The sequence below is a fragment of the Epinephelus fuscoguttatus genome, linkage group LG7 (assembly GCF_011397635.1).
Source record: "Epinephelus fuscoguttatus linkage group LG7, E.fuscoguttatus.final_Chr_v1".
Taxonomy (NCBI): Eukaryota; Metazoa; Chordata; class Actinopteri; order Perciformes; family Serranidae; genus Epinephelus; species Epinephelus fuscoguttatus.
Genome location: NC_064758.1, coordinates 4,958,214 through 4,982,863, shown reverse-complemented (window position 1 = coordinate 4,982,863; position 24,650 = coordinate 4,958,214). Strand labels below are relative to the sequence as shown.

The 24,650-nt window shown below is 41.8% G+C and overlaps 1 protein-coding gene across 4 annotated transcripts; it reads left to right on the top strand.

Annotated features, from left to right (window-relative positions):
- Nucleotides 1–8,892: 8,892 nt before the first annotated feature.
- Nucleotides 8,893–16,387, top strand: pdyn (prodynorphin). 4 transcript variants are annotated; one of them, XM_049581776.1, is made up of 4 exons: nucleotides 9,877–9,904; nucleotides 14,337–14,500; nucleotides 14,842–14,978; nucleotides 15,603–16,387. In XM_049581776.1, the coding sequence occupies exons 3-4, from the start codon at nucleotides 14,856–14,858 to the stop codon at nucleotides 16,167–16,169; spliced, it is 690 nt and encodes a 229-aa protein (XP_049437733.1). In that variant the 5' UTR covers nucleotides 9,877–9,904; nucleotides 14,337–14,500; nucleotides 14,842–14,855; the 3' UTR covers nucleotides 16,170–16,387. The 4 variants fall into 4 exon arrangements, with proteins under 4 accessions (XP_049437734.1, XP_049437735.1, XP_049437733.1 ...); XM_049581777.1 differs by lacking the exons at nucleotides 9,877–9,904; nucleotides 14,337–14,500 and adding an exon at nucleotides 8,893–9,763; XM_049581778.1 differs by lacking the exon at nucleotides 14,337–14,500 and having other exon boundaries at nucleotides 9,846–9,904.
- The last annotated feature ends 8,263 nt before the right edge of the window (nucleotides 16,388–24,650 follow it).

The window sequence follows — 24,650 nt, the reverse complement described above, 5'->3', positions numbered from 1 at the left end:
TTTTGGAATAAGAAATATCAACTTCAATCCAAGTGAAAGACTTGTTATCATACTGGAGTGACAAGCACTTGTGGACTGTAGCATGTGCTGTATGTTGTTGCTCCACTCAGTTGTAAGCCCAAGATTTCTCTTCATCCCTCCCATAAAACAAAGATAGGACGACCTTGGCCCATCAGTGAGCTGCGAAGGGTTCAACCTTGAATGAGATGAGGCCCAATTGTCATGTGTGGATCATCTCACCGGGTCCTCCCACTATACAACACAGAGCACTTGCTGGCCTCACTGCTGCTTATCTCATACACAAAGAACCCTGAAGGCATTTACCGACCACATGAACCACATGAATGTAAAGATGACACACAGTAGGTGTAGATTTAGAACATATTCTTCTTAGTCAAAAGAAAAAATAATCTGTGCCAGACTTATGTACTGTTTTCCTGTTGCTGTTTGGCAAAAACCTTGAATTTGTATTTACCTTGAGGGCAAAGTATTGCTGTATGGGTTGTATTCATTTTTCCATTAGACAGTGTTAGAATATCATCTGTTGGAGCAATACATGAATAGACATGAAACTACCCTAGTTGCATCATCAAGACAAGGTTCATTCCTATTATGAGGCAACATTTCTGTCCCCATTAACTACTTCCTCATGTTTTCTTTTTAATGTCTCACATGTTTATAACAAATGGCTTACATTAAAGATATAGGTCATCTTTATCACATACACATAGTTTAATGCAGATATTATTTTTATTTTTATTTTTTTTACTTTACTGAGCTTTTTTGGTTCATTTGCTCAATTTTACCATGTCTTCCAGTACAAAGTAACCAAATTCTACAAAACTGACATGACATAAATTATAAAATACTAGACATATTCTTTAATTTTTGATTTTTTTTTTTTTTTAATCCATGGAGTGTGTTCTCGTCAAGCTCGAGTCCTCTATTAGAGGCTTGGGAGTTTGAGGGTTCTGCGCAGCATCTTAGCTGTTCCTGGAACTACATTCTTCTGGACAGAGACCTCAGATATGATTCCTGGAATTTGCTGGAGCAACTCTCCCAGTTTGGGGGTTACAGCCAGAAATACTCCTGTTACCACTGGGACCACTCTGGACCTCCCCTTCTGTTCTTCTGTTCTAGTACTTCTAACACATTCTCATTCCAAGTCATGACATATCGCCACTTTGTCAGTGGCCTTTCACGTCTACATATTACGTGCAAGGTATCCTCCTTTGTCTGCTGTTAATGTCCCAGTCCCACGGCTACCAATGTCAGGACATCAAAAAAAGCACATGGTTAGGTTTAGGAAACAAACAATGTGGGCTCAGCAAACAATGTGGGCTTAATTCATGAGATTTCTGTGGAAAACCTGGTCTGATTGAGAGAGACGCCATTCATCCCACTTTGGATGGAGCTGCTCTCACCTCTAGAAACCTGGCCAAGTTTATTAGTAAGTCCAAACCTGGATAACCCAGAGTTGAGACCAGGACACAGAGTCGCAGTCTTAAACGCCTTTCTGAGCTTCCTCCTGTGCAGTTACCCACCCATAATGTTATAAAAAACAGTGTCTGTCCCCCGACCACCTAAATTATTTGAATCTAAAGTTAAAAAATATAAAAGCCTAATAAAAAACACAGGGAACTTAGACACAGCTGTAAGACCTGATATATATTTGGATTGCTTCTGTCTGATTGACCTTCAACAACTAACCTCAATGATTTACTCTCCTAAATAATCAACGTGTCTCTTAGACCCCATCCCAATTAGGCTACTTAAAGAAGTTTCACATTCTTCTCTTTCTTTCAAAGATCCTAGAAAGTAGTCGCAGACCAGCAGTGTCACTTTCTCCACAACAATAATTTATTTAAGGAATTTCAGTCAGGATTTAGAGTGCATCATAGCACTGAGACAGCACCAGGAAAAATTACAAATGATCTTCTGATTGCCTCAGACAAAGGACTCATCTCTGTACTTGTTTTATTAGACAATTGACCATCAACAGAGACTGTAACATTTGATTAGACATAAAGGTTCTGCATTAAGCTAGTTTAAATCCTATTTATCTTTCTGATTTCAGTTCGTTCACGTTCATGATGAATCATCTCTACATACTAAAGTTTGTTTCTGAGTTTCACAAGGTTCTGTGCTCGGACCAGTTCTATTCACTTTATATATGCTTCCCCAAGGTAACATCATTAGAAATCACTCTGTAAATTTCCAGTGTTATGCAGATGATACACAAGATGGCATTGCTCTGGCCTCAAGCACTACTGTAAGGAACCTCAAAGTAATATTTTACCAAGATTTGTCCTTTAAATCTCTTTTAAAACAAACTTCACAGATTACGTTCTTTCATCTGTGTACTATTGCAAAGATAAGGCCTATCCTGACCTGAAAAGATGCAGAAAAATTGGTCCATGTATTTGTTACCTCAAGGCTGGATTACTGCAATTCCCTATTATCAGGTTGTTCTAACTAGTATTTAAAACTCTCAAGTTGATCCATAATGCTGCGGCGCGTGTACTGACAGGAACTTGATAATTTTTCTTCTGTTTTAGCTTCTCTGCACTGGCTCCCTGTAAAATCCAGAACTGAATTTAAAACCCTTCTATTCACTTACAAAGCTCTGAATGGTCAGGTTCTATGGAACTATATTTGTGTCTTTATTACATGCGAGAAAATAAATGATATGAGAGAAAAAAAAATATTTGAGAGAAAAAGTTTTCACACTGATAGCAAAAAATAATAATATTTGAGACTAAAAAAAGTTTTGAGAGAAAGTATTTTGTCATAGAATATAAAAAAAATAATTTGAGATTTAAAAAATGATTTCCAAGAAAAAAAAACTCTCTCAAAAAACTTTTTTTTACTCCCAAATATTATTTTTTTGCTATCAGTGTGAAAACATTTTCTCTCTCTCAAAAAAAAAATGTTTCTCTCAAAACATTTTTCTTCTCTCTCTCAATAAAAGTCTTTGCTCTTGTGTCAGGATTTTGCTTTCACTGTGAAAATAATGTCATGGGCGGGGCCACGTTCATATTGGCCAGTCTCAATCGAATTGACAGCTGGGTGAGGATCGTCTTGGGAGTTGAATTCAACTGAATCATTCATCCACCATGGTGGATTCACCGGCATAGATGCGCTGCATTATTTGGGAGCGGATATGCATACATTAACGTTAGCATGTGTGGCCAAATGGAGAGGAGAGGGAAATGAACCGACAACGCCACCTGTGGAATTGCACCCCAGGGAATACACTCAAACCTGTAGACTACTCTTAACAACAGAAGGTCAAACAGATTCGTACACTGGTAAATATGGGGACAGGAGACGGACTTCCAAATATAACAACACAGAGGTCCAAAGCCGCATGAATGCACAGCCGCGTTACAGTGTGTTTTAATCAGTCTATGGAAAACCGGCAGAACAGCAGTGGCAAACAGAGCGGCCGCAATGGGGCTGGAGGCCGTGGATAGCCGTCCTTCAGGATGCCCAGCTGACGGCCCACCTCACCGTGCTACGGAGTGCAGCCCCACACAGTGCGCAGAGGAGGAGAAGAGGCCACAAGCTGTGGCCTCAGCTACAGCAGGACAGAGAGCAGGACAACCTGTTAACATAAAGTTAACACAACTAGCAGAAGTAGAAATAAGAAAACAGAGCGAGCTTACCGGAGCGAAGGGAGTTTAACGCACAGCGCACAGCTCAAACCCAGTCACCGTCTCGCAGTGAGGAAGAGCAGACACCATGCTTTTCAAGTCCCCTCCGAAGCTGCACACAACAGGAACGGCCATCGCCGCTGTAAAGCGAAGAGTCACGGCAGCTGTGACATCATAATACGCTTCAACAGTACACAAACACTGCAGCACCTTATGAGTCCCAAGTTTGGGTACAGAAACTGGAGCACGACACACACAAAGCAACGCCAACTGGAGCACGCCACACACAGCCCTCGCCAGGTAAACACCAGGTAGAAGTGAGCGCGCCCGTGAGGGGAAGACCAAATAACGCAGGTGCCACCACTGTGCAATTACGCTCCGACAACTGGAAATTAGGCCCAGCTGATGCCAATTAAGGGCGGAGGTGTAGCAGCGCTCTCCCTGCCACACATGGAATGTTGGAAGAGAAAAGCACCGTAGTAAAGTAACGTTAATGGGATAACCTAGCTAGATGTAAAGTTAACACTAGCTGGCTAGTGCAGTTAATAACACAATCTCGGTAAAATAACGTTAGGTGAGAAAAGGGATTCATTATAGGAATGATTTTGATAACCATCTTGCTCAGCTAGCTACCCATCGAGTTGTGTGTGTCATCATCTTACCCAAACATTGGAGTCTCCACTCCCAAATAACGCAGCGCATCTATGCCAGTGAATCCACCATGGTGGATGAATGATTCAGTTGAATTCGACTCCCAAGACGATCCTCACCTAGCTGTCAATTCGATTGAGACTGGCCAATACGAATGTGGCCCCGCCCATGACATTATTTTCACAGCGAAAGCAAAATCCTGACACGAGGCGAGTTAGTAACATCCAGAATGGTCGAGTTAGCACAATTCAGTAATAGGACACGAGAGAGAGAAAGAAGGAGAGAAGGTGCCCGGTGTATTATAGGGGGTCCTAAGTCAGCCTAACTAGGGGCTGGTACAGGACAAGCCTGAGCCAGCCCTAACTATAAGCTTTATCAAAGAGGAAAGTCTTAAGTCTAGTCTTAAATGTGAAGACGGTGTCTGCCTCCCGGACCGTAACAGGAAGATGATTCCACAGGAGAGGAGCCTGATAGCTGAAGGCTCTGGCTCCTGATCTACTTTTGGAGACTTTAGGGACCACGAGTAACCCTGCATTCTCAGAGCGCAAAGTTCTGGTGGGATAATATGGTACTATGAGCTCTCTAAGATATGACGGAGCTTGACCATTTAGAGCTTCATAAGTTAACAGTAGGATTTTAAATTCAGTTCTGGATTTTACAGGGAGCCAGTGCAGAGAAGCTCAAACAGGAGAAATATGATCACGTTTCTTAGTTCCTGTTAGTACACGTGCTGCTGCATTCTGAATTAGCTGGAGAGTTTTTAAGGACTTACTAGAGCTACCTGATAAAAGAGAGCTACAGTAATCCAGCCTTGAGGTAACAAAAGCGTGGACCAATTTTTCTGCATCTTTTCGGGTCAGGATAGGCCTAATTTTCACAATATTACGCAGATGAAAAAATGCAGTCCGTGAGTTTTTTTTTTTAAATGAGAATTAAAAGACAAATCTTGATCAAATGTTACTCCGAGGTTTCTTACGGTAGTGCTAGAGGCCAGAGCAATGCCATCTAGAGAAACCATGTCATCAGATAAAGAGTCTCTGAGTTGTTTGGGGCCAAGAACAATAACTTCAGTTTTGTCTGCATTTAACATCAGGAAATTGGTGGTCATCCAGGTTTTTATGTCTTTAAGGCAATTATGAAGTTTAGTTAATTGATTACTTTCTTCTGGTTTCATAGGTAAATACAACTGTGTATTATCCGCATAACAATGGAAATTTACAGAGTGATTTCTAATGATGTTACCTAAAGGAAGCATATGTCGAGTAAATAGGATTGGTCCGAGCACAGAACCTTGCGGAACTCCAAAACAAACTTTAGTACTTAAGGATGACTCATTATGAATGTGAACAAACTAAAAACGATCAGATAAATAAGATTTAAACCAGCTTAGTGCAGAACCTTTTAGGTCAATTAAGTGTTCCAGTCTCTGCAGTAGAATTTGATGGTCAATTGTGTCAAACGCCGCACTAAGATCTAATAAAACAAGTACAGAAGCAATCAGAAGGTCATTTGTAAATCATTCATTCATCTTCTAACCGCTTCATCCTCTTGAGGGTCGCGGGGGGGCTGGAGCCTATCCCAGCGGGGGACTGGAGCCTATCCCAGCTGACATCGGGCGAGAGGCAGGGTACACCCTGGACAGGTCGCCAGACTATCGCAGGGCTGACACATAGAGACAGACAACCATTCACACCCAATCTGCATGTCTTTGGACTGTGGGAGGAAGCCGGAGCGCCCGGAGAGAACCCACGCTGACACAGGGAGAACATGCAAACTCCGCACAGAAGGGCTCCCACACCCGGGATCGAACCGGCAACCCTCTTGCTGTGATGCGAGAGTGCTAACCACCACACCACTGTGCCGCCCTGACTGAAATTCCTCAAATAAATTATTATCATGGAGAAAATCACACAGCTGGTCTGCGACTACTTTCTCAAGGATCTTTGAAAGAAAGGGAAAATTAGATATTGGTCTATAGTTGGCTAACACCTCTGGATCCAGGGTGGACTTTTTTAGGAGAGGTTTAATTACAGCTACCTTAAAAGACTATGGTACATAGCCTGTTGATAAGGATATATTGATCATATCTAACTAAAAGTAAGATCTCCTTAAGTAGCCTAGTTGGGATGGGGTCTAAGAGACACGTTGATGATTTAGATGAAGAAATCACTGCGGTCAATTCTTGAAGAGAAATTGGGGAGAAGCGATCTAAATATATATTAGGTCTTACAGCTGTGTTTGAGGGCAGATAGGTACTATCTGAGGACAGGAGGTCATGAATTTTGCCTGTAATAGTTAGAATTTTGTCATTAAAAAAGCTCATAAAATCATTACTGCTAAGGGCTAAAGGAATACAAGGCTCAATAGAGCTCTGACTCTCAGTCAGCCTGGCTACAGTGCTGAAAAGAAACCTGGGGTTGTTCTTATTGTCTTCTATTAATGCTGAGTAATAGTTTGCTCTGGCATTGCGGAGGCCCCTCTTATAAGTTTTGAGACTGTCTGTCCAGATTAAACGAGATTCTTCCAGTTTGGTTAATCGCCAATTCCTTTCAAATTTTCGCGATATTTGTTTTAACTTATGGGTTTGAGAGTTATACCAAGGAGCAAACTTTCTTTGCTTTGTTAACTTCTTTTTAAGAGGAGCTACAGAGTCGAGTGTTGTTCGCAGCGAGCCTACGGCGCTATTGACAAGATGATCAACACGGGAGAGGTTAAAGTCGGTACGGGAAACCTCTGTTACTGAAGGACTTGGTATTGAATTTAACGACGGAGTAATCATTTCCTTAAATTTTGCGACAGCACTATCTGATAAACATCTAGTATAGTAACTGTTGCTGAGTGGCGTGTAATTGAGTAAAAAGAAATCAAAAGTAATCAAATAATGATCCGATAGCGAGGGATTCTGTGGAAAGACTATTAGGTTATCAATTTCAATTCCATACGTCAGAACTAGATCGAGGGTATGGTTAAAACAATGAGTAGGTTCATGTACACCCTGACTGAAGCCAATGGAGTCTAATAGTGAGATAAACGCGGTAGCCAGGGAGTCATTATCAACGTCGACATGAATGTTAAAATCGCCTACAATAATAACTTTATCTGATTTAAGAACTAAACTGGATAAAAACTCTGAGAATTCAGAAACAAATTCAGAATACGGGCCAGGAGCACGGTACACTATAACAAATAAAAGTGGCTGCGAGGTTTTCCAGGTCGGATGTAAAAGACTAAGAACGAGGCTTTCAAATGAATTATAATCTAGTTTAGGTTTAGGGCTGATTAACAGGCTAGAGTTAAAAATGGCTGCAACTCCCCCTCCTCGGCCGCTGCCTCGAGGAATGTGGGTATTATTATGACTGGGAGGAGTGGATTCATTTAGACTGACATATTCATCTGGACATAGCCAGGTTTCGGTGAGGCTGAGTAAATCAATATGATTATCTTTCATTTCAATTAATTCGTTTTCTAACACTGCTTTAGACGGTAGAGACCTGATATTTAACAGTCCGCATTTAATTCTCCTGTTTTGTTTTCCTGTCACAGAAGAGGTTTTAATTTTTATGAGGTTGTTATGCACAACTCCTCTTTGTTTAATTTTGGATTTAAATAATTTAGGTAGTCGGGAGACAGACACCGTTTGTATAAAACTATGAAAACTATGGCTGGGTAACTGAATTAGAAGCTCAGAGAACCGTATGGGACTGCGACTCTGAGTCCTGGTCTCATCTCTGGGTTGTCAGGGATTTGAATTACTAATAAAATTTGCCAGGTTCCTAGAAATGAGAGCAGCTCCATCCAAAGTGGGATGAATGCCGTCTCTCCTAATCAGACCAGGTTTTCCCCAGAAAGTTTGCCAATGATTAACGAAACCCACACTGTTTGCTGGACACCACCTGGACAGCCAGCGATTAAATGATGACATGCGGCTAAACATGTCATCACTGGTCAGAATTGGGAGGGGTCCAGAGAAAACTATGGAGTCCGACATTGTTTTTGCATAGTCACACACCAAGGCAATATTAATTTTAGTGACCTCCGATTGGCGTAGCCGGGTGTCATTGCTGCCGACATGAATAACAATCTTACTGAATCTACGTTTAGCTTTAGCCAGCAGTTTTAAATTTGATTCAATGTCGCCCGCTCTGGCCCCAGGGATACATTTGACTATGGCCACTGGTGTTGCTAACTTCACGTTTCTCAGAATAGAGCTGCCAATAACCAGAGTTTTATCCTCAGCGGGTGTGTCGCTGAGTGGGGAAAAGCGGTTGGAAACGTGAACAGGCTGGTGGTGAATCGTGGGCTTCGGCTTGGAGCTGTGCTTCTGGCGAACCGTAACCCAACCTCCCGGCTGAACGGGAGTTACCGGAGGACCGCTAGCGGAGGCTATGCTATGTGGCTCCGTACCGGCTACAGGGGACTGGCTAACTACCGCAGCTACTGAATGGTTTTCCATGGTGCGGAGCCGCGCTTCTAATTCACTAAGCCTCGCCTCCAACGCAGCAAATAAGCTACACTTGTTACAATTACCACTGTCGCTAAAGGAGGCAAAGGCATAGCTAAACATTTGGTACACCGAGCAAGAAAGAGCAGAGGGAGAAGCCATCGCTAACTGTAAAGCTAATGTAGCTACCCAGGTTAGTAGGCTAACGTGCAAACAGCAGCTAAGAGATTAGCAGGGAAGTCGTAAAAAGGAGGAGAGCTATAAGTGCTTAAACAGAACCAGTGTGGGTTAAAACTTGAAGTAGACGTTAAAGCAACTGAAGTGAGAAAGCAGAAAGCAGGCTAGTAGAATTCACTAGAGCAGTACAGAGACGCTGTCACAGAAACACCGGAAATGACACAACTCGCTTACCGCAATACGTCAGCACGTCAGGAGCTGCATGCAAATGAGACCATCAGTGTGAAGATAAGCTATTTCTATATGGTGTATATCCATACCTTTAGGAAACTGTGTCCAGGTCCGCCACAGGTCGCTTCCAGGACAAAACGATTTATGGCACTCAGACGGCACACGTCATCTAACCTAGCTGCTTACATTTATAGTGACTCTAATAAATAGTCGCTGTTCCTCCTCCTTGACCGGACGTCCGCGGGGAGTTAAGATAGCAGCAATCACCGGGTAAAAGTTGTGTGAAAGCACTGGACTCACCAACAGTCAGCCATGTCTCAGTCACACAGAGAAAATCCAATCCTCGGGAAGGCAGGAAATCCTTCAGGATAAACGTTTTGTTCGCTAGCGATCTAGCATTTACCAGCCCAATCCTGGCAGGAGCTGGCGGGTCCACGGCGTTAGCTGTCCGGGGAGCCACACACAGAGGCCGCAGGTTGCGCAGATTCACCCCGCGCCAGCGGGGACGAGGAGAGCAGGGGCCGCGGGGCTGGAACACCTCATCCAGGCTGACGACAGGTACCAGCCAGGCGTCGACAGGGTCCAGCGAGTGCCGAGAAATAAAGAGGTGAGGCACCGCTCCATTCTCAGTCCAAGAAGCCGTGGAAGTGCTCGTCAAACAGGCCTTCAGCCTTACCAGCCGGCCGCTGTGTTTACCCCGGCGGTGGTGGCGCTTATGCTGGAGAGGTGGAGCTGGGGCGCGGCAGAGGTGAGCTGGGATCCCCAATAGGAGCAGGGGCAAAGTTTTCCCGTCTTGTTGTTTCATTCATCCCCAAAACAAACACGTGCGAGCCAGGTAAGCGTCTTTACGACAATACGCGCTAGAGCTTATGGGAAATGTAGGCTTCATTCCGGCAAAACACTACCACTTTTGTCCACAGGGGTCGCCAAAATCAACTCAAAATGAAAGTTCCTTGTAGGGGCTTTAAAGTGTTTATATGTTGTATTGACTTAAAAGTGGGGCGCACTGGTAGTTCACATGGGAAAGGTGCGGCTAGCCCTTGTTGCAGCGGTGGGGGTTGGAATCTGGCCTTCGTTCTTTGCTGCATGTCTTCCTTGCACTCTCTCTCCCATCCTTCCTGTCATGCTACACTGTCCTGTCAAATATAGGCAAAAAAATTCAATCGGTTGCTTTTGCGCCCCCATTTGGCCAATTGATGTAATATTGCTTCATTTGCATCCTCCCATGACCCTCTACCACTGTGCCAAATTTCACATAGATTGACCAAGTCAGTGAGGAGAAAAACGTGGAACAGACACACAGACACACCCACAGACAGACAGAGTTTTCGTCATTATATAGTAAGATAGTAAGATTACTGCATGTCACTAACTCTGGAACCTTTGTGCTCCACTGCCTCACAAATTCCCTTGAGTCACGGCTATGCCTGGATCGTGGATCGTGGTTACACTGCTGTTGTGGTCCTGCCTGATGCCGACTACTACTGCTATTATTATTATCATACTTCTACTATTATTGTACACATATGATTATTATTGCCACATTCATATACTGTCATATACTAATATTTACTTTGAACATATATGCTACCAAAATACTCTTTTTATTATATTATTAGTAAAAATCAATGTTATCATAGCTATTGTCATTAGTGTCTGCCCTGCATCTTTTTGTATAATTTTGTCATATGAATTACTGTAAGTTTATCATGTTGATCTGTTCTGTACTCATAACATCTATTGCATGTCTGTCCATCCGCTGTGAGGGTCCAAGGTAAGAGGGATGTCGCATGGTGTAAAGCCCTCTGAGGCAAATTGTGATTTGTGAGATTGGGCTTTAGAATTGAAATTGAATTGAATTGAAAAGCACGTCATTAGGTTTAGAAAAAAAACATCATGGTTTGGCTCTACATTCATACAGGAAGCTGACACTGCGCTTGAGGGTGAAAGTCCAGGGTTTGTTGTATCCTTCCACCACCCCTCCAACATAGGGACTTTTCCAGCTCCTCATATTACATTGTTACCAGCAGCGTTTAAATCTGACACTGTCCAGCTGCATATCATTTGGCTGCGACAGGTGCCATCCGGCTGACTGGTTGCAAAACATTACACCGCAAAAGGAAAGTGAAATCACTGACAAAGCGGTGGAATTTGATGACTTCGGAATGAGAATGGACTGGTACTTCTCAATTGTTTATGGGTTCTTGAGGCAAATTCCTAATGAGGAGAGGCATCTCTGTGCAAAGTTTCATGTCTCTACGACATATGGGGCATGAGATATGCCCATTCAAAGTTTGCAATTTCGGTCGGTTGTTATAGCGCCCCCCTTTGGCCAATTGATGTAATATTGCTTCATTCGCATCCTCCCATGACCCTCTACCACTGTGTCAAATTTCACATGGATTGACCAAGTCAGTGAGGAGAAAAACATGGAACAGACACAGAGTTTTCGTCATTATATAGTAAGATAAGATAAGATAAGATTACATATAGTAAGATATAGCAAGATGAAAAAGAAAATAACAGTCTTTTAATTTATGCCTTAACGATAGCCACTCTTGGAGGAGATCTGACTGAGGGGATTCACTTTTCACTTTTCATGCTCAGGCTCTAAAATCTTTCTCACCCTGCCATTCACCCTTTGCACACATGCTCACTCGCTGTCTCTGGGTGTCATTGTCTGGGTAGGTCAATTGAGTCATGAGTTGATTCACAATCAACCAATAGCACAGCGACACACCTTCTCTGTCAGCCTATCATGTTACTGCTCCCCATTTCAAATATGGTTCTTTCTCTGCCTAGTTTTTTTCTTACTGCCGTTGCGTGCCCTCCAGCTATCCATCACTCCCCAGTCTTTATGGATTCATCACCCTAATATGCCTCTGCAGTCAGCGGGCGCAGAGTTAGCAAAGACTTCTATTAAATCTTAATCAGCACAAATCATCTGACAAGACAGCAGACTTTTCATTCCACCTTTGAGTGCTGCAATTTGGAACAGGTATAACAACACATTCTCATCTCCAAGTCATCAAATACCAACGCTTTATCATGCCCCCTCTGCGTCTCATACTGACATACTGGGCATCCTTTAACATCTTAATGTGATGCGCAGCTGTCTCCTGGGTGAAACCAGCCCATTCTCATTCCCACGTTTTGTCCGTGAATTCAACGTCAGACACTGACACATAGAGGCACCTTTCAGTATGACATGCGCCAGGTGGCGGTAGTTTGTGATGCTGGCAGCAACTACCACTCTTTAACGAGCAAGAAAGTCTGTATAGGGAGGGCATGAGTGGAGGTGGATGGGTCAGAGAAACCCTGGTGCCCGCTGTTCGTTTCCCGTATGAAACCAAAAGGCAATAGTTTTTTTATTAACAACAAAGTGTGTTAGCATGTATAGCATGCTATGGTAGAGACATATCATATGGTGCATGTGACGTGATGTAACATTACGTTTGTAGTAACGATACTTATTTTAAGTCAAACTATGACGTTTTTTCTAAACCTAATCATGTGTTTTCATTGCTTTACCCTAAGATAATAAACCTAAATATGAAGTGTTTTAGCTACATTTTAAATTTTGTTTGAAAAAGGCAGTATGCATGTAATGAGCAGAAACTGTGCAATTCCTGTGAAGGGAACCTAGAACGTCATAGTTTGACATGTACGTCCACAGACAAAGCGGTGGTTTTTGACAAGATGGGATAAAAACATGTTGGTGACAATGTAGCACATGGTTAATGTCGTCAGACAGTTAGGTTTAAGCTACAAAACTATTTGGTTAAGTTTAGTTAAAATGTCATGTTTTTGGATAAAATAAGTACGTTATGTAATTTGTGAAAACCCAATCAAGCCAGCTACAACTGATGCCTCTTTATTTTTGGTGTTACGGTACAGTTACACCTACAGCATGTGCTTGGAGTGGCCAAAAAGAAAGAAAAAAGACCAGAATTTCAGCATAGTTTCTCACATTTGAGATACCAACTGAAATAACATTGTGCTATATATTATGTAAAATCCAATTATAATAAAAAATCTGTTATTATTATTATTATTTTTATTTAGCTGCAAAGTTAAAATATCATTAAATTATCATCTTTGGCTTGTCATAAAAACCTTCCCTTCATGGGTTAAATGACATTTCAGCCTGTTTTCGTTCCAGTCTTCAAATACCGCTACTTTGTCAGTTTCAGTGTCAGATACCTGACAGCAAAAGCCACTTTTGCATGTATTTTGAAAACAGACAATGCATGTAACAGGCTGAAGTTGACATGGCGTCCCAGAACGTCAGCAATCAACGCACCCAGGGTACCTTGCACATCAAATCTCGATGTGGGAAGTCCATGACCAAACGTCAATATGTGACGAGGTCGGAGTGATAATGCGTTGATGGTTGCAGCGTCCCACAACATGAACAGCAGAAGCAGGAGAATACCTAATGAGTAATATGTAGACGTGAATGTCCTGACAAAACAGTGCTATGGGATGAAAACATGCTGGACATTTTCAATGGATTTCCGTTCAGGATGAACCTAAATATGAGCATGCAAAGGTTCATATGGTCTGACTGTATAGTTCTTAAGAAATAGAAAGGGAAAGACAGCTCAAATGACATTATAAAGGATTCAGAATTTCCTTATATTTATCCAATTTCATGGTGGGGGACAATGATAGGCCTATAGTATGATGTGGTTTGTTGTAAGGTTCCATGTTACATTCTGTTCGAATATGGTGAGCTATAATTCAACAGGTTATGCTTATTATTATGTTGATAATTTAAAATATTGTTCCATGTGCCTCTTTTTGACTTTGAGCACCTACCCCTCTGAGGGTCTTTGCAAGGCCCTAGATTTTTGTTCATATAAGTGTGTTCTACTCAGCTCAGGTTTCAGTTAATGGCTGGATTCAAAATGATTTCTCTCTTGTACATTAGACTTCCTCTCAGTTTTAGTAAGAAAGAGAAAACAATTTGTTGGTTGATGTCAGTGTGATTTACAGCCCAGGGTTTGAATCCCGTAGAGATGGAATGATGATGATGATGATGATGAAGATGTGCTGATGGGATAACAGCGCTGCTGCTCCTATACCTTCACTGTGTGGGCGTTGTTAAAAACTCCTGAAGCGGGGAGGCGGTGAGATTATTTACGCAGTATATTTCCATCCTATTGGTCCCTTTATAGGGGCTGCTCTGATGCGCTGTGGTGACACAGCCAAGTCTCCGGCGATAAAAAGAAAGGCGACGAGCCGCGTTAAGAGAAACTCAAGTGTTGGAGGGCGGACATTTGATGGTAGATGCGCCTCTGCGAGTCTTAATACGGCTGGAAGAATCTGTCCAACTCCTGAGGTACCGAATCAACACTTTATAATTCATTGTATTTCTAGTCTAAGTTAAACTCGCGTGTCATGTTTCTCTGTTTGGTGTTAATTAATAAAGTGGTGAAAGTAAGACTTGGCGCCAGTGCACAATTACGCACTGCGCACAGGTCTACATGATCCATAACATCGGGTGTTTTGAGTTATTATCAATAGAGTGTTCAAGAAATAAGTAATTGTCATTTGCACAGGTGAAAGTTACTTCTTGAATTTCTAGAGTCTGGCAATCTTGAAACCAAGCCGGTCCAACTCTGAGCCAGTCTCATTTCATCCACACTCACCGGCACTGCCTGTGATGTTTTTGTGTGTCAGGGATCTGGTGAAGAATGGAGTGGTATGTCCTGGTGCTGATGCTGAGCTTGCCGCCCTCCATCCGTGCAGATTGCTCTGCACAGTGTCAGAAATGCGTGCAGCAGATCCTCAGCCCTGACGCCGTCTTCAGCAGCCTGGTAAGACCACAGAGACAAACTTAACACGGAGCTCATCTAAGGTGGAGAACAGTTACTGGGCTTTTATTGCGTTCTTTTGGCTTCATGTTAAAATCAGGCAGCAGAAACCTAAATTGGAATTGAACTGACTTTTGTTTTCTACTTGGTGTTAAAAATCCAAAATCATGGAAATGCCCAACTTCCAGAAGCCTTATTTTCTCTTTCCGACAGAATTTAATTTACATTATTTCATCATTAATATTATTTTAATTTCTTGAAGGTAAATGCTGCAAATTTGTCAGGGTGCATAGCCTACTGATAAATTGTGTAGCCTTTAAAAGGCTCATGAGCTACATTTGGAATATGGGTTACGGCAATCCCTGACATTTTAGGTTTGAAATTTTCACTCATATGTACCAATGACGCTTTAGTAAAGCAGATTATGTGATGTTAGCACTCCAGGAGAAATGTAATGAAGGAACTGGGGTTCAGATAGTGGTCTAACTTTGTCAAACTGATGCTCAAAACCTTAGAAACGTATGCAGCAGACTAAAAAAATCTGTAAAGCTTACTTCTAGTACCATGCACTTCACTGTGTGTGCACAGATGTTGGTTTTACACTCCTTTTCTCTGTGTGCCCTGCAGCCCTGCAGCGCGGAGTGTGAGGGGCAGCTGGAGAGCTGCGACCAGGCTCCGCGGCTGGCGGACTTCAGCCAGGATGAAGCTGCAGAGGAGGAGGAGAGCCAGCAGGCTGACCTGGTCAAACGCTATGGCGGCTTCATTAAGAGAATTGACAAAAACAAGAACAAAATCTTCGCCACTCCGTGGCGCGACAATTACATTCTGAAGGCCGGAGCCCTGTCCAAGAAATACGAGGACTTGCTGAAGAGGCTGGAGGAGAGAGATGTAGACGCGCCACAGGACGCGGGCGATTCTCCGGAGGACCAGATGCTCCGTAGTTACGTTAAACGTTACGGCGGCTTTTTACGCAAATTCGGCCCCAAGTCAAAGAGGAGTAGTTCAGCGGAGCAGGACAGTCAAGAGCCAGAGGAGCTGCAGAAGCGCTATGGAGGCTTCATGAGGAGGATCCGACCAAAGTTGAACAACCTCAAGTGGGACAAGCGTTACGGGGGCTTTCTGCGCCGCCACTTCAAAATCTCTGTGCGCTCAGTGGAGGAGCCATATTACTCCTATGATGACTTGAGCCTATAGATGAACCTGCGGGGGAAAAAAGAAAAAGTACAAAGAACTTGTGCAGGTTCACTTGAAATGCCAACATTTATCCAAAAAGTATAATATGCCTGCCTATATTGCTTCTAACTCGGTTGCCTTCTGTGTAACAACTCTCATCTGTCTTATTGACATCATCGTCTGTTATTCAATAAATGATGCTTGTTTAATAAAACCATGAATAAAACCACTTTACTGTTTGCCCAACAAGTCAAAAGAAAATCGTACCTGTGCGACTGATTTTAGCCTCAATGCCTTCCGACCCATCGTGCCAAACACCATTCAGAATTTTATCAATTTAATATTTTCTTACTAACTGATAGATCCATACCCGGACATGGCTGGTAAAGTCGGCATACATCATATAGCCTACACTGAGTGACAGTTTAAATAGGCTACATTTTTACTTTAATCCTAACTTTGGTTCATATTCTAATTGTGAGTACAGGTAGGGTTGTAGCCTCTTTCGTGAAATATTGAGATAGGCCTACGTGGTGCGTTACTTTGGTGCTGTATTTATCATTTAAAACGAATATTTCTCATATACTGTAAAAAACAAACAATTTTAACTTTAAATAAATAGTGTCTGGGCTGCCTTAAAATTGGAAGTTGACTGAATATGAGAAGACAAGTTTAGGTAATTTTGTAATTATTCAATGTGTCAAACACTGTGTTAAAACAGTTTTTACACTGACAAAAATATTTTTTTCTGATGTGAGCTTAAAGATACCTTTTATAAAGCAACTGGTCTGAGCAAATACAGAGTTCATGTCCAAGTGATGTAAAACAACAGGCTTTGGTCGGGCCGAATTTTTCACATTTTCCTACAAGTAACAATGCTTCTTTTTTAGCCATTTCCACCAGATCATTGTTCACAAGCTCATATTCTACAAAGCCTAAATGAATGTCTGCAGCTTTTCTTTTAGTGTCAACTCATCTAAATAATTTTTCTTTTTTTCCTCATGATCCAAAATCAAACTACTGTGCAGATAATTCAAGAGGTCATTTTCAAAAGCCTGGGATAACAGATGCTCAATTGTGAAGCGTCTGAATCTGCTGGAGAAGCTAACAAGAAGTCTGACCAATACAAGAGCTGAACAGTGAGTTTGTTGCTCCATCTTGTGGGCAATAGACAGACGTGGCAAGCAAAGACACATCTGCACCTAGAACTCAGTCAGCTTAAAATAAATAGAGAATAACAGTTACAGCTGCGTGAGTGCCCCCCTGCAGCGTCTGAATACCTAATTTATTTGGCAACTGGGGGGTTCTTTAGTTTAAAGCACAATATAAACTGAAATAATAGAGGCCTCAATGTGTCTCCTGCATAAAAATTACACGTCTTTAAATACTTTTTTGTTTAAATCAAATATAACACTGACACACTATAATAATAATAATAATAATAATAATAACAATATTAAAAAATAAATTTTATTTGAAAAGCACCTTTCAAAACAGTCAAGGTCACTGTAAACAAGTAAACGAAGTGATAAATGACAATAAACTACAGGGGCCCTTGTAAGCAATCCAGGATAAGTAGAAAAGCGGCTGGACAAATTCCCCTAAGTCCATCCTGGCTGAATTGGTTGTTCGAACGCCAAGCCAGGCTGAGGAGGAGCGGCTATGTCAAACCAGATGTAACTTATTCAGGTGAGTGTGCGTCCACGGCTTTCTTAAATAGACCACATGGGTCGATCGCAGTTTCATTGACGCACCAGTGGAGAGGACACGTGCGGCTTACTTCTCGCCCAGTGAGCAGCGTGTCATCATGGAGACTTATGAGGAGGTTAAACACATGAAAATGCGTGTCAGACAATTGCGGACCGACTGAATGCGTAAGTAATCAAAAAATATGCACTTGCTGCGCAAATTAATCTGTCATAATTACAATTAAAGTTAGGGGGGGGGATCAACCATTTTATTCATTCATTACTCAACCACTGGTGTTATGTGGACTGTCTGACCTTGGATTGTCTTGCAGTGTCAGGTGATACACTGACCCTTCTGGAGCCACCAGAAGATAATCTGGTGAGTGTTATTCATTGAAGGCATATGCTTGACATGTCTTGCAAGTTTACACTACGTCAATACAAATTCTATTTAATGTGGCAGGGTGTAGGCACATCTGCAGCAGATGAGGAGGAGACTCTGTCTCTGGACTCCAGAAGGTTTGAGGTAACCTGTCAATCTTGTGGAAATAATTTAGTCTATAATGTATAAGAAGTCAGTGATGTGGTGCTCATAGAAAATATATTTGTAACAGGACACAGATGAACAGCCTGACAGCCTGCCTGGAAATATAGTGAGTATCGCCTGAAGGACATATGGTGTCCACAATTGCTGTGCTAATAGATATGTGTCAGACAGCTATATGCAAGTCACCTACAGAAGCAGATAGGGCTGGCAGATGTGAAGCTCCAGTGTGAAAAGAGAAAGCTGCAGGACATGGAGCTTGACAGACAAATTAAAAAAAACCCTTAAGGAAACTGGACTTAAAAATTAAGAAACTAGAAAAAGAAGTAAGAGATTTTAATGCACACTGTAAGCATGACTGTGATGCAATGTATTAATCAATGTTGTTTCTCTTTCTCTCCCCAGCTCCAAGCAGACAGTGACTGATTACAGTATTTTTCATTTAAATAAAATGAGGTCAAAGAATATTATGGTTTCTTCTTCCTGTTTTCATTCATTAATGTAAAGTAATCACATTCCCAGTTAACTGGGAATGTGATATGGGAAAGTCATACAGTTATGAAACCTAATAACCACTAATTGTGTGCTATGCCAAATACACCTCCTTGTATTTGTATTCCAACAATTAATCCTTTTATTGGTGAGGATATCTGCATGTCAAAGTATCCTTGGGTAAGATGCTGAACCCCAGATTACTCCCAATATTGTATGCACCCTGTGTGGTAAACTGACGGCATTAGTGTGTGTCTTAGAATGGGTGAGTGAGCAGCTGCACACTGCTTAGCGCTTTTATCTTAAGTGCTTTATACTTTCTATAAATGAAAAATTAAAATAATATCCGGCTATAAGCAGCTATTTAATAAAAACTGCAAACAAAGCAGCTATTTTAACAACCCCCTGCTATAAAAGCAGCCATTTTAAGAACGAGAAACAAAAAACAGCTCAAACCATCTGTATGACGGTCATTGCACGGCTCCCTGCTGTGCGGCCCTGGGTTTGCGGACCCAGCAGTCTGCAGAGGTAGCGGATGCCTTTCCTGAGAATCTGTACCGCTCGTACAGGTGGTCATCATCAAAAAGCAATGGGTCCGGCCTGTCCTGCAGCACTCTCTCCCGTCGTAATGCCCCTTGAAGAATTAGTGCCTCTTCATCCAAAACATCAAAAACATCAGGATAAACTAAGCCTGGCAGTTAGCCTGGTCGGAACCAGGCTAACTGCACAGAATAAATCTCCATGGTAACATATGTGCCTCTGCTTTCGAACAACTGAATCAAAGCTAAATTAAGACAGGATAGCCAACATATCCCAGCTTAATCCCTTACAGGTTTTGAACAACGGGCCTCAGGAGAAGATAACACTGCAGCCAACCTAATTGGTGCTTAAATGCAACATGATGCATTCAGTATGCAAAAAAGACCACTCACTGTATATTGAACTTTTCTTATATATTTCTTTGTGGGAAATGTTTATATCAATACATGCTTGATGGACATCATGTAAGTGGCAAAACATAGTTGATTTCTCTCCTTTTTCATCATTAACCAATTCCGAATTTAGTAATAATAGTCATGTGATGACAGCTGACACCATTACATGCAGAGTTCCCACACATTTTCATGGATAAAATTTCAAGGCTTTTCCAGGACTTTTCAAGGACCCATAGTAAAAGGTTTTTTGTTTGGTTTTGGTTGTGTTTTTATTTTTGCCCACTTGCTTGGCATCATATTTTCAGCTATACCCAGGGAGAAAAAGACGAAACGTACACGATGGTGAACAAAACACTGTCACACATTGAGGCATATTAAAGCTATGTATGTCGACAGCTACAGAAAATTAATTTGCTGTTAATGTTACATTAGGTGGAGGGTTATCCAGTGAAGATCATTGTAACAATTTCATTAAACACAACAAAATTTCATGTTTTTCCCCCAAAACTTTCACTGATTTTGACTAATTCTGTGACTTTTCCAGGCCTGGAAAATGTAATAGTGAAATTCCATTACTTTTCCAGGTTTTCCATGACTGTGAGAACCGTGTACCTGACACCTGAGTAAACTCCAATTGTTGAAGACATCCAGAAGTAAGTGGACCTTGAATCAACTTGCATATTTTTTTGTCTTCTTTTCAATTTAAGTTTTTCTCCTCCCTTGTAAGGTTGAGATAAAAAAATAAAATAAAAAAACACCCAACAGCAACAAAGCAAGCTTTAGGCCCCTATCACACAGAAAGCATTTTAGCAGCTGGAACTGTACTTGTTTGTAATGAGATTTTTTGCTTGTTTCCGTTGTAACGCATTGAGTGCTGCTGTGCTCTGGGCACCGAGTCTTCTGAACTCCTCAAGTTGAAAAAACTTCAACTCAGAGCAGAAGTGCGCCCACATCAGTTCCGCTTTCCCCCATTATCCAATCTGATGATTTGAGAGGTGGGTCTTCTGAGGTGGTCACGACAACAAGTTTACAGTTGGTAAATAATGTGCAAATAAACACTTTGAATAAACATCTTGAATCTATATGTTTTATGACGATCCTGTGTGCACTCAAAGCTGTGGCACAAGTAACGCACCGAAATCTGGCAGAAGAAAAATAAGAAGAAGAAAAATAAGTATGCGGAATAACAAGTGTGTTCCTGTATGTGCTTTGCACATCAGACACACAAATAAAATGAATCATCATGACTATCATTTATCATAATTTGTCTGCACATATCCCACATCTGCATGCACATATGAGATAGTTTACTGCACCCAAAAAATGCGTCAGGGCACAACAGAAACACATCCATCCTCCAAACCTGCGACATTTCACAGATATCAGGCAACTGACAGGTATAATTGAGCTCAGCTGGAACCTCATCAAAGGAGGCTCCACCAGTTACTCTATATAAAGGCGTTGTCACATCACACATGTTCCCCCAGGACATCTCGTAGGCCGCAGGGGCTGGAGAGAGCCATTTTTTCGGCGATGGCGCACCAAATGTTTTGGGAACAGTGAGGTAACCAGCATCTTGTGAATGGAGGGGACGGCGAGGAGAGTAAGGGATGATTAAGTCAGAAAGAGAGGGTGGGGCCTGACCATGTAAGGATTTGTAGGCTAGCAGTAGGACCTTGAAATCGGACCGAGCTGGAACAGGGAACCAGTGAAAGGATTTGAGAACCGGGGTGATATGCTCAAATTTTCTGGAACAGGTGAGGATTCTGGTAGCAGCATTTTGAACAAGTTGGAGCTTTTTAGTAGTGCATGCAAGCCAGAGAAAAGGACACTGCAGTAATCAAGCCTAGATGAAATGAAAGCATGAATCCAGGTTTCAGCATCAGCTGTGGTGAGCATGGGGCGGATCTTGGAAATGTTATGGAGGTGAAAGAAGGCTGTTTTGGAGATTTCCTGAATGTGAGCATTGAAGGATAGACTAGAGTCGAGAAGGATGCCCAGGTTTTTTACACTGGGACTTGGGGTAATTATACACCTATTAAAGCTCAGGATAAGGTCAGAATGAAGAGGGAGTTTGGGCCAACAATGAGCAATTTGGTTTTATTGGGGTTTAGTTTTAAGAAGTTTTATGACATCCAATTTGTGACAGCGAGTCACAAATTCAAGATTAAATTCAAGATTAGTGATTTTGTGAATTTGTGAATGATCATTGGGAGTGAGCGGCATGTAAATTTGAGTATCATCTGTGTAACAGTGAAACTGAATGCCATAGCGGCGGAGAATGGGTCCAAGAGGGAGCATGTATAGGGAAAAAAGCAGAGGGCAAAGAACAGAACCCTGTGGAACACCAAAGTTGACTGTAGACTAATCAGACAGAGAGGTTTTATATGACACACGTTGAGTTATGTTAGCTAAGTAAGAGGTGAACCAAGAAAGTGCAGAGTCACAGATGGGGGTGGGTTGATATACGGTTTAACAGGATGGTGTGGTAAACAGTGTCAAATGCTGCACTGAGATCAAGTAGGATGAGGATCGATGATGAACCAGAGTCAGAGGATAGTAATAGATCATTTATCACTTTGGTGAGGGTGGTTTCAGTGCTGTGAAGTGACCTAAAGCCAGACTGATGGGGTTCAAAGAGATTATTGGAGCTGAGATAGTCAGTAAGTTGTTTGAAGACTACTTTTTCCAGTACCTTGAAGAAGAATGGAAGGTTGGAGATGGGTCTAAAATTGTCAAGAACATCAGGATTGAGATTAGGTTTCCTGAGCAGAGGTTTAATAACAGCAGATTTGAAAGAGGAGTGCACAACCCCGGAAGAGAGATAGGTGTTAGTAGTGTTGAGAAGATTGGGGCCAAGTATAGGCAAAAGTTCTTTTCCAAGTTTAGCCGGAAAAGGGTCAGATAGGCAGGTTGTAGACTTAGCATAGCACCAGACTAGAGAGGGTGTCCAGGGATACCATGTCAAAATGAGAGAAGGTAGCGGTGGTCTCTATCGTATTGAGTTGGTGTCTAGTGAAGGGTTCAGCAGCCATTGTGGGTAAAGAACTAGTAATCTGATTTCTGATATTGTTGATTTTGTTGTTAAAGAAATGAACAAACTGGGAGGCAGTAAAGGGAGAGCTTGCTATAGGGGAAGGTTTATGGGTAAGTTTGGTTACTGTATCAAAGAGGAACCTAGGATTGCCTTTATTAGTATTGATAAGAACTGAAAAATAAGAGGCCCTAGCATTTGAGAGCATCTGCTTGTAAAGAGCTGAACTGTTGCTCCAGTCTATGCGGGCGGCTTCTAGTTTGGAAGTGCGCCACTTCCATTCCAGCATCCTACACACCACTTTTTGTGAACGGGTTTCGGTGGTGAACCAGGGCGAAGAGGAGCAGTGGAATCGAGGGAATCAAGTAATAAAGAATTGAAGTTGTCTGTGAATTCATCAAGGGAGTTGATTTGATCTGGGAGAGAGTCGAGTGCCCTAGGCAGGAGATCAGCAAATTTATCAGTTGTGGAAGTGTCAATGGTAAAAGTGTCCTTTGGGGACAGGGAAATTTGAAATTTAATAAGATAGTGATCAGAAAGTGCTGGTGGATAAGGGAGGACAGAAATGTTAGAAACGTTGATACTGCAAGTGAGAACTAGATCAAGCATATTGCCACTAGAGTGTGCCTGTTCATGGATTAACTGAACAAATCCAAGAGTGTCAATTAGGGATATGAAAGATTTGGCAAATAGGTGAGATTTGGAGTTTACGTGAATGTTGAAATCACCTATGTTATAAGTCCGGGTTGCAAGGTCATAAAGAAAATTGGAGAATTCTTTGAGAAAAGAAGAGTAGGGACCAGGTGGGCGATAGATTAAGATAAAGTAAAAACCCCGCATCATGCTGTGATGTCAGAATCTGTCAATTTTTTCCTTCTGTGAACTGATCACGTTAAGATGATCATTAGCGGAGACACAACGCTGATGAATGCAAGTAGGATACAATGTGGTCAGGATACAGTGCAGGTCCTTAAGTTCATTTGTCCTTTCGTCCATCTTTCATATTTTTGTTTAAATATAATACATTTCCTCATGATTCTCTTACCAAGACTACTTCTTATTTAGTTGTAGTCTTGTTTTCGTCATGAAAATAGGTCATTAACAAATATTTATCGTCTTAGTTTTTCAATACAATTATTAGAACACACATACACACGAGCAGCAGGGAAATACTGCATTAGGTAGCAGCACTGTGTGACTTATGCGCTGATTAAGTGGTGGGTGATTGATTTGCCTGACATCGATTGATTTAGTTTCAACACCGTGGTAGTGAGCGGCTCCTGTTAAGAGCTTCTTAAAGAGCTATCTTAAGAGCGGTCCTAAGAAGGGCATTAAAAACTCATCTGGGAAACACTCGTATCTTAGCGACCCTTCTTAGCCAAGACATTCTTAACTGTACTTAACCACACATATTATCTCTGCACAATCTCACCTGTAGCATTTCATTTACTCACTGTCATTTTATATTTAAAGACGGTTTCTGCGACTTCTTTGTGTTTCCACCATTTTCTCCTCTGCTTAGGAAACTCTTAAGCCTCTTAAAAGTCTTCCTTCCTGCTCCTTACAGTTTTTCCCCTTAGGAGCTCTCTTAAGGTCTAAGATGCTCTGTGAATAACTTTTATCTTTACAAGGACCTAGTCTTAACTTTAAGGGGAAATTCTAAGAAGACGTCACAATACTAAGGATTTTCTTAGAATTCTGTCACTAGGATCAACTCTTAGCACTAGGAGGCTTTGTGAATACGGCATTTTGCCACCTGCAAAACACCTTCTGTGTGATCTGGGCTTTAGAATGTGTATCCACGTCAGT

Coding starts and splice junctions, on each gene's coding strand:
- pdyn (XM_049581777.1), top strand. CDS start 14,856: ATGGAGTGGTATGTCCTGGTGCTGATGCTGAGCTTGCCGCCCTCCATC. Junction 14,979..15,602: donor ACGCCGTCTTCAGCAGCCTG/GTAAGACCACAG, acceptor TGTGCCCTGCAG/CCCTGCAGCGCGGAGTGTGA.